The sequence below is a fragment of the Salvelinus sp. IW2-2015 genome, unplaced genomic scaffold (assembly GCF_002910315.2).
Source record: "Salvelinus sp. IW2-2015 unplaced genomic scaffold, ASM291031v2 Un_scaffold2349, whole genome shotgun sequence".
NCBI lineage: Eukaryota > Metazoa > Chordata > Actinopteri > Salmoniformes > Salmonidae > Salvelinus > Salvelinus sp. IW2-2015.
The window spans coordinates 61,109-70,753 of record NW_019943674.1 but is presented as its reverse complement, the minus strand read 5'-3'; the positions used below and the strand labels follow the sequence as shown (position 1 = coordinate 70,753).

Sequence of the window (9,645 nt, the reverse complement as noted above, 5' to 3'; positions counted from 1 at the left end):
CTTTATGTACGGGCGAGAGGCAGTACAACTTGAGCCGTTGTTCCCGGCGCCTGGTGCTGGCCTCCGACAGATGGAGAACCCTTTATGGACGGACGAGAGGCAGGACAACTTGAGCCCGTTGTTCCCGGCGCCTGGTGCTGGCCTCCGACAGATGGAGAACCCTTTATGGACGGACGAGAGGCAGGACAACTTGAGCCCGTTGCTCCCGGTGCCTGGTGCTGGCCTCCGARAGATGGAGAAGCCCCACTCGATCCAGAGCAGGCACGGAAGGTTGCRGACGTCGACTTAGAAATCATAGGAGTAGGCCCTGTGGCCGCAGARACAGGTACCCCATCGCTGAAGGTGAGGAAGATCAGGCTCCAGACACAGGTACCCCATCGCTGAAGGGGCAGGAAGACCAGGCTCCAGACACAGGTACCCCATCGCTGAAGGAAGATCAGGCTCCAGACACAGGTACCCCCATCGCTGAAGGAAGACCAGGCTCCAGACACAGGTACCCCATCGCTGAAGGTGAGGAAGACCAGGCTCCAGGATGGTGAAACTATTAGTTGTTTGTATCCCCTCCGGGCCTCTCGTTGGGAGTGTAGACTGCTTTATGGGAGGCCGCTGTCTTCGTCTTCCACGACTCGTGACATGCGACCATCGTTGATTGTCATGATTCTCTTGCTGTGCTCCATCGACTCCGCCATCAGATGGGGGAGGAGAGGCAGGAGATGGRTCCCGTGGCGAACAAACTCTAGGCATCCAACAAGTGTGTGAGCGGTAGTGTGTGAGTGGACAAATACACAATAAACAACAGAATCTGAATATAAAATATATATTTTATAACATTTCTCCACATACATATTTACATGTTTTTACAATGAATCATATTTTCTCTTTAACCTATGTGGTTAAGCCTTGAGAATGTGTCACAAATACTTCATTCACAGTGCACTATAAACAATGTCCACGCGTGTCAGTTAAAGTCTTGAATGAATACGTGGTTCACCCTACGTCAAACAGCTTTTCAGAAGATCAAACAAAACAACAGATAATGAAAAGTCTTGCCCAAAAAAACAATCAGTTGATTGTAGATTAATTTGGCCAAACGTCATTGAGGAAACACTAAATGGGCCCACATAGACGAGAAGAGAATGACTGCTAGACTGAACATTAAAGAGAGGGAACATCACTGTCATGTGGAGAATGACTGCTAGACTGAACATTAAAGAGAGGGAACATCACTGTCATGTGGAGAATGACTGCTAGACTGAGCATTAAAGAGAGGGAACATCACTGTCATGTGGAGAATGACTGCTAGACTGAGCATTAAAGAGAGGGAACATCCCTGTCATGTGGAGAATGACTGCTAGCCTGAGCATTAAAGAGAGGGAACATCACTGTCATGTGGAGAATGACTGCTAGACTGAGCATTAAAGAGAGGGAACATCACTGTCATGTGGAGAATGACTGCTAGACTGAGCATTAAAGAGAGGGAACATCACTGTCATGTGGAGAATGACTGCTAGACTGAGCATTAAAGAGAGGGAACATCACTGTCATGTGGAGAATGACTGCTAGACTGAGCATTAAAGAGGGAACATCACTGTCTTAGTCTGCATCACAAATGAAACCCTACTCCCTATGTAATTCATTACTGTTGACCAGGGCCATATGGCTGTGGGGCCCTACAGAGGTAATAGGCTGCCAAATGGACAGACTAACCAGGGCGATGGAGCCACTGAACCTCAGATTTGAATGGAGAAAGAGCAGTAATCACAGTACAGCACAGTACTCAGGGTAGAAATAGTCAGTTCAGTACTCAGGGTAGAAATAGTCAGTTCAGGACCAGGTAGAAATAGTCAGTTCAGTACTCAGGGTAGAAATAGTCAGTTCAGTACTCAGGGTAGAAATAGTCAGTTCAGTACTCAGGGTAGAATAGTCAGTTCAGTACTCAGGGTAGAAATAGTCAGTTTCAGTACTCAGGGTAGAAATAGTCAGTTCAGGACTCAGGGTAGAATAGTCAGTTCAGTACTCAGGGTAGAAATAGTCAGTTCAGTACTCAGGGTAGAAATAGTCAGTTCAGTACTCAGGGTAGAAATAGTCGTTCAGTACTCAGGGTAGAAATAGTCAGTTCAGTATCAGGGTAGAAATAGTCAGTTCAGTACTCAGGGTAGAATAGTCAGTTCAGTACTCGGTGAATAGTCAGATGTCAGTTCATACTCTGGTAGAATAGTCAGATGTCAGTTCAGTACTCAGGGTAGAAATAGTCAGATGTCAGTTCAGTACTCAGGGTAGAAATAGTCAGTTCAGTACTCAGGGTAGAAAATAGTCAGTTCAGGACTCAGGGTAGAAATAGTCAGTTCAGTACTCAGGGTAGAAATAGTCAGTTCAGTACTCAGGGTAAGAATAGTCAGTTCAGTACTCAGGGTAGAAATAGTCAGTTCAGTACTCAGGGTAGAAATAGTCAGTTCAGTACTCAGGGTAGAAATAGTCAGTTCAGGACTCAGGGTAGAAATAGTCAGTTCAGGACTCAGGGTAGAATAGTCTTGACTCAGGGTAGAAATAGTCAGTTCAGTACTCAGGGTAGAAATGTCAGTTCAGTACTCAGGGTAGAATAGTCAGTTCAGTACTCAGGGTAAGAAATAGTCAGTTCAGTACTCAGGGTAGAAATAGTCAGTTCAGTACTCAGGGTAGAAATAGTCAGTTCAGTACTCAGGGTAGAATAGTCAGTTCAGTACTCTGGGTAGAAATAGTCAGTTCAGTACTCTGGGTAGAAATAGTCAGATGTCAGTTCAGTACTCTGGGTAGAATAGTCAGATGTCAGTTCAGTACTCTGGTAGAAATAGTCAGATGTCAGTTCAGTACTCAGGGTAGAAATAGTCAGATGTCAGTTCAGTACTCAGGGTAGAAATAGTCAGATGTCAGTTCAGTACTCAGGGTAGAAATAGTCAGATGTCAGTTCAGTACTCAGGGTAGAAATAGTCAGATGTCAGTACAGTTCAGTACTCAGGGTAGAAATAGTCAGATGTCAGTACAGTTCAGTACTCAGGGTAGAAATAGTCAGATGTCAGTACAGTTCAGTACTCAGGGTAGAAATAGTCAGATGTCAGTACAGTTCAGTACTCAGGGTAGAATAGTCAGATGTAGTAAGTTCAGTACTCAGGGTAGAAATAGTCAGTTCAGTACTCAGGGTAGACATAGTCAGTTCAGTACTCAGAGTAGAAATAGTCAGATGTCAGTTCAGTACTCAGGGTAGAAATAGTCAGATGTCAGTACAGTTCAGTACTCAGGGTAGAAATAGTCAAATGTCAGTACAGTTCAGTACTCAGGGTAGAAATAGTCAAATGTCAGTTCAGTACTCAGGGTAGAAATAGTCAAATGTCAGTTCAGTACTCAGGGTAAGAAATAGTCAAAATGTCAGTTCAGTACTCAGGGTAGAAATAGTCAGATGTAGTACAGCACAGACTCAGGGTAGAAATAGTCAGTTCAGTACTCAGTGTAGAAATAGTCAGATGTCAGTTCAGTACTCAGGGTAGAAATAGTCAGTTCAGTACTCAGGGTAGAAATAGTCAGATGTCAGTTCAGTACTCAGGGTAGAAATAGTCAGTTCAGTACTCAGGTAGAAATAGTCAGTTCAGTACTCAGTGTAGAAATAGTCAAATGTCAGTTCAGTACTCAGGGTAGAAATAGTCAAATGTCAGTTCAGTACTCAGGTAAAATAGTCAGATGTCAGTACAGCACAGGACTCAGGGTAGAAATAGTCAGTTCAGTACTCAGTGTAGAAAATAGTCAGATGTCAGTTCAGTACTCAGGTAGAAATAGTCAGTTCAGTACTCAGGGTAGAAATAGTCAGATGTAGTTCAGTACTCAGGGTAGAATAGTCAGTTCAGTACTCAGGGTAGAAATAGTCAGTTCAGTACTCAGTGTAGAAATAGTCAGATGTCAGTTCAGTACTCAGGGTAGAAATAGCCAATGTCAGTTCAGTATTCAGGGTAGAAATAGTCAGATGTCCGTTCAGTACTCAGGGTAGAAATACTCATTTCCCACACCTCTATTAGCCCCTGAGTTTCTACTCTGTTGTTCCCTCAGCTATTTACCAAAACAGTGTCAGGGTGTCGGTTTGAACAGCAGATTGTATCTTTAGTCTACTCTAGTAAAACATCATCATGTGATGGTGAGCTGGTTTTTAGCACCAAATTACTTATTGTGAACACACACAACGCACAGTTATGGTTGAGTACTTCACACAATTCCCTTAATCTAACACATAGATGAAACACTACAGTACTTTGAGTTACAAACTTGTGTCTGAGGTACATACACAACAGTATACGACCAWTATCCAATAACAAATCAAAATAAAATGTAAACCCTCTTGAAGGTAACATTTGAGCATGTTTAGTTCCGATTCCACTCAAGGGGCTGAGTCACGTTGATACATCCCATCAATCAACAGAACAGATCATCCTCCTCTTCCACATCACAGGAAGGCACTGTCTGTTCCACTGAGCCCACTTCCTGTTCACTGTCCCCTGTTTCCTGTGCGTTGTCGGCAGTGGTGTGGAACCACGGATGGATAAGCACCTCGGCGGCAGTCAGTCTGTCCCATGGTTCTTTCCTCAGCAGGGAMCGCAYCAGGCACTTGGCCCGGGGAGAGAGGCCCTCGGGAAGGCAGCAATGGCCCCGGCGGATCTTGGAGAAGAGGGTAGCTGGGTCTGGGTCGTGGAAAGGGTAGCGTCCCACCAGCATAGTGTAGAGCATCACCCCTAYGGACCAGACGTCCGCCTGCTTCCCMGAGTAGGAGCTGGAGCCGTTCAGGATCTCTGGGCTGATGTAGGCTGGGCAGCCGTAGGTGTCTGACATGGAGTCATCATCTCCTTCTAGAACCCTGCAGTCCTCCAGGCCTTCCAGCTTCACATGGGTCCTACACGGAGCTCAGACAAGAGCATGGGTTGGTTATTAACAGAGAGGGCGAAGCAAGAGGCTCCACTCACATCAAAATCTGTCCACGTGAGAATACAGCGATAAGCAGACCAAGAGGGTATTTTTTGTATGGAGGTCTATGAGAAAGTGTCGGATTTGGTCAACAAAAATTGTGCTTGCTAATTTGCTAAGTGAGACTTATTTGATCGAATATAAGTTCCGTAATGTTTAGGTTGTTACGAATGTACTGATAAAAGTGGATGCACATGGCATCTCGGCAACTTTGAGAAATATATTTTTATATGGAATCTGTTGTTCATATGCGTATCTGCCCTCTCACTGGCTAGAATGTTCCCACCTGATCTCGCTTCCTCCCACCTGCCTTTCTGCCGTTGCGACAACGTCTCACGTTTTTTTGAGACCATCTCGTCATTATATAACATATCTCTGTTATTAGAAATTGGACGGTAGATCCGAAGTCAGAACGATCACCAGTCACACTTTATTTGGATAGTCCGGATTTTCCTCTACAGATGGTCATACTATCACCAAACTATCTGTCGATAAGTAACTGCTGGCTAATGTTAGGATTACGGTTAGACTAAGGGTTAGGTTTTAGTGCTAGGGTAAGGGTTAAGTTTAGGATAAGGGTTAAGTTTAGGGTAAGGGTTAGGTTTAGTACTAGGGTAAGGGTTAAGTTTAGGATAAGGGTTAAGTTTAGGGTATGGGTTAGGGTTAAGTTTAGGATAAGGGTTAAGGCTAGGGTTAGAGCTAGATACTATATATACAAAAGTATGTTGATACCCCTTCAAATTAGTGGAGTTGACTATTTCAACCATATCACTTGCTGACAGGTGATAAAATCAAGCACACAGCCATGAAATCTCCATAGTAACAGGTGGCAGGAGAATGGCATTACTGAAGAGCTCAATGACTTTCAACGTGGCACCATCATAGGATGCCACTTTCTAACAAGTCAGTTTGTCAAATATCTTCCCTGCTAGAGCTGCCCCGGTCAACTGTAAGGCTGTTATTGTAAAGTGGAAACATCTAGGAGCGACAACAACTCAGCCGCTAAGTGGTAGGCTACAAAAGCTGTCCTTGGTTGCAATACTCACTACCGAGTTCCAAACTGCCTCTGGAAGCAACATGAGTACAATAACTGTTCGTCTGGAGCTTCATGAAATGGGTTTCCATGGCCGAGCAGACGCACACAAGCCTAAGATCACCATGCACAATGCCAATGTTTGTCTGGAGTGTGTAAAGCTCGCCACCATTAGACACTGGAGCAGTGGAAACGTATTCTCTGGAGTGAAGAATCACGCTTCACCATCCAGTCCGACGGACAAATCTGGTTTGGCGGATGCCAGGAGAACACTACCTGCCCCAATGCATAGTGCCAACTGTAAAGTTTGGTGAGGAGGATAGTGGTCTGTGGCTGTTTTTCATGGTTTGGGCTAAACCCTTAGTTCCAGTGAAGGCAAATCTTAAATCTACAGCACACAATGACATTCTAGACGATTCTGTGCTTCCAACTTTGTGGGAAACAGTTTGGGGAAGGCCCTTTCCTGTTTCCACATGACAATGGCCCTCATGCACAAAGCGAGTTCCTAACAGAAATGGTTTGTCAAGATCGATGTGGAAGAACTTGACTGGCCTGCGCAGAGCCCTCAACCACATCGAACACCTTGGGGGGTGAATTGGAACGCCAACCGTAAGCCAGGCCGTAATCGCCCAACATCAGTGCCCGACCTCACTAATGCTTTTTTGTTTTAATGGAAGCAATGTTCCAACACCTAGTGGAAAGCCTTCCCAGAAGAGTGGAGGCTGTTTATAGCAGCAATGTTCCAACACCTAGTGGAAAGCCTTCCCAGAAGAGTGGAGGCTGTTATAGCAGCAATGTTCCAACACCTAGTGGAAAGCCTTCCCAAAAGAGTGGAGGCTGTTATAGCAGCAATGTTCCAACATCTAGTGGAAAGCCTTCCCAYAAGAGTGGAGGCTGTTATAGCAGCAAAGGGGGGACCAACTCCATATTAATGCCCATGATTTTGGAATGAGATGTTGGACAAACAGGTTTCCACATAGTTTTGGTGTAGTTAGTTGGAATATTACTGATAGTCTGTAGAATATCTATAGATGGACAAATAAAGTGTTACCTGCTCCTTAATGTAGGGGGAGGACATCTTAGGTGTAACACCAGAAACAATTGTGAAATTAAAGATATAGGTCAAGGATTCTGCAATTCAGTGCCTTGCAAAAGTATTCATCCCCGTTGGCGTTTTTCCTATTTTGTTACATTACAACCTGTAATTTAAATGGATTTTTATTTGGATTTCATGTAATGAACATACACAAAATAGTCCTAATTGGTGAAGTGAAATGAAAAAAAATACTTATGAATAAATTACAAAAMAATTAAAACAGAAAAGTGGTGTGTGCATATGTATTCACCCCTTTGCTATGAAGCCCCTAAATAAGATCTGGTGCAACAAATTATCTTCAGAAGTGACATAGTTAGTTCCCTACACAGAGCCTATAGGGCTCTGGTCAAAAGTAGTGCACTATACAGTATACTGTATATAGAGAATAGAGTGCCATTTGTAACTTAGTCAATATCCACGCCTCTTGTAACCCAAGAAAGACCATGTAGAGTATGGGCTTCCAACAGTGGCTAACAGTTACTGGTCTGTCTGAAAGAGACAAACAGCCCTGGTGCATAGCGACAGAGAGAAAGTAGGTGAGTCATCTCCAGGTGGAGTGGTAGAGATTTCTCCTCTCTCTTCCCCCTTCCCCTCCTCTGCTCTCTCTTCCCCCTTCCCCCCCACTCTCTTCCTTGTAGGCTGTCTGTGGGGGAGGAGGGGAGGAGGTGTTCTACAGTCAGACATTGAGGCTGCTGTAGGGGGAGGAGGGGGAGGAGGTGTTCCACAGTAAAGACAATTGAGGTGGCTGTAGTGGAGGGGGGGGGAAGGGTTCTACAGTAAGCATTGAGGCTGTCTGTAGGGGGAAGGAGGGGGAGAGGTGCTTCCTACAGTAAGCATTGAGGCTGTCCTGTGGGGGAGGAGTGGGGAGAGGTGGTTCTACGTAAGACACTGAGGCTGTCTGTAGGGGGAGGAGGGGAGAGGGGGAGGGGTGTTCCACAGTAAGAACATTGAGGCTGTTGTGGGGAGGAGGGGGAGGAGGTGTTCTACAGTAGACATTGAGGCTGTTCTGTAGGGAGGAGGGGGAAGGAGGGGTTCTACAGTAAGACATTGAGGTGTCTTGTAGGGGGAGGGAAGGGAGGAGGTGTTTCTCAGTAAGACATTGAGGTTGTCTGAAGGGGGAGGAGGGGGAGGAGGTGTTCTTACAGACAGGCCATTGAGGGCTGTCTGTAGGGGAGGAGGGGGGAGGTGGTTCTACAGTAAACATTGAGGTGTCTGAGGGGGAGGAGGGGGAGGAGGGTTCTACAGTAAGACATTGAGGCGTCTGTAGGGGAGGAGGGGGAGGAGGGGTTCTACAGTAAGCACATGTGAGGCACTGTCTGTAGGGAGGAGGGGGAGGAGGTGTTTCTACAGTAAGACATTGAGGCTGTTGTAGGGGAGGAGGGGGGAGTGTGTTCATACAGAGGACATTAGCTGTCTGTAGGGGGAGGAGGGGGATGGTTTTACAAGTAAGTTGGGGTGCTTGGGGGGTCTACAGTAAGACTATGAGGCTGTCTGAAGGGGGAAGGAGGGGGAGGTTTCTACAGTAGACGAATGAGGCTGCCTGTAGCGTGGAGGAGGGGGAGGAGGTGTTCTGACGAGTAAGGACATTGAGGCTGTGTAGGGGAAGGAGGGGGAGGCGGGTTCTACAGTAAGACAGATTGGGCTGTCTGGTAGGGGAGGAGGGGGAGGAGTGGTTCTACAGTAAGACATTGAGGCTGTCTCTGTAGGGGAGGAGGGGGTTAGGAGGTGTTTACAGTAGACTTTGAGGCTGTCTGTAGGGGAGGAGGGGTGAGGAGTTGTTCTACAGTAAGGACATTGAGGCTGTCTGTAGGGGAGGAGGGGGACGGAGGTGTCTACAGTAGACATTGCGGCTGTCTGTAGGGGGAGGAAGGGGGAGGAGGGTTCTCAGTTAAGACACTTGAGGTGTTTGGGGAGGAGGAGGGTTCTACAGTAAGACATTGAGGCTGTCTTAGGGGAGGAGGGGAGGAGGTGTTCCAAGTAAAGACATTGAGGCTGTCTGTAGGGGGGGGGGGAGGAGGTGTTTCACAGTAAGACATTGAGGCTGTCTGTAGGGGGAGGAGGGGGAGGAGGTGTTCTACAGTAAAGAATTGAGGCTGTCTGTAGGGGTGAGGAGGGGGAGGAGGTGTTCTACAGGTAAGACATTGAGGCTGTCTGTAGGGGGAGGAGGGGAGGAGGTGTTCTAAAGTAAGACATTGAGGCTGTCTGTAGGTGGAGGAGGGGGAGGAGGGGGAGGAGGTGTTCCACAGTAAAAGCATTGAGGCTGTCTGTAGGGGGAGGAGGGGAAGGAGGGGGAGGAGGTGTCTTACAGTAAGACATTGAGGGCTGTCTGTAGGGGGAGGAGGGGGAGGAGGTGTTCTACAGTAAAGACATCGAGGCTGTTGTAGGGGAAGGAGGGGAAGGAGGGGGAGAAGGGGGAGGAGGGGAGGAGGTGTTCCACAGTAAGACATTGAGGCTGTCTGTAGGGGAGGAGGGGGAGGAGGTGTTCCACAGTAAAAGACATTGAGGCTGTCTGTAGGGGGAGGAGGTGTTCCCAAGT

The 9,645-nt window shown here is 46.6% G+C and overlaps 1 protein-coding gene across 1 annotated transcript in view; it reads right to left on the bottom strand.

The window, feature by feature from the left end:
• Window positions 1–3,465: 3,465 nt before the first annotated feature.
• Window positions 3,466–9,645, bottom strand: part of trib1 (tribbles pseudokinase 1) — a 13,674-nt gene continuing 7,494 nt past the window's right edge. The window contains exon 3 of the mRNA XM_024140982.2: window positions 3,466–4,909. Coding sequence (XP_023996750.1) covers window positions 4,435–4,909 — 475 coding nt within the window. The 3' untranslated portion in view covers window positions 3,466–4,434. The remainder of the gene's footprint in view (window positions 4,910–9,645) is intronic.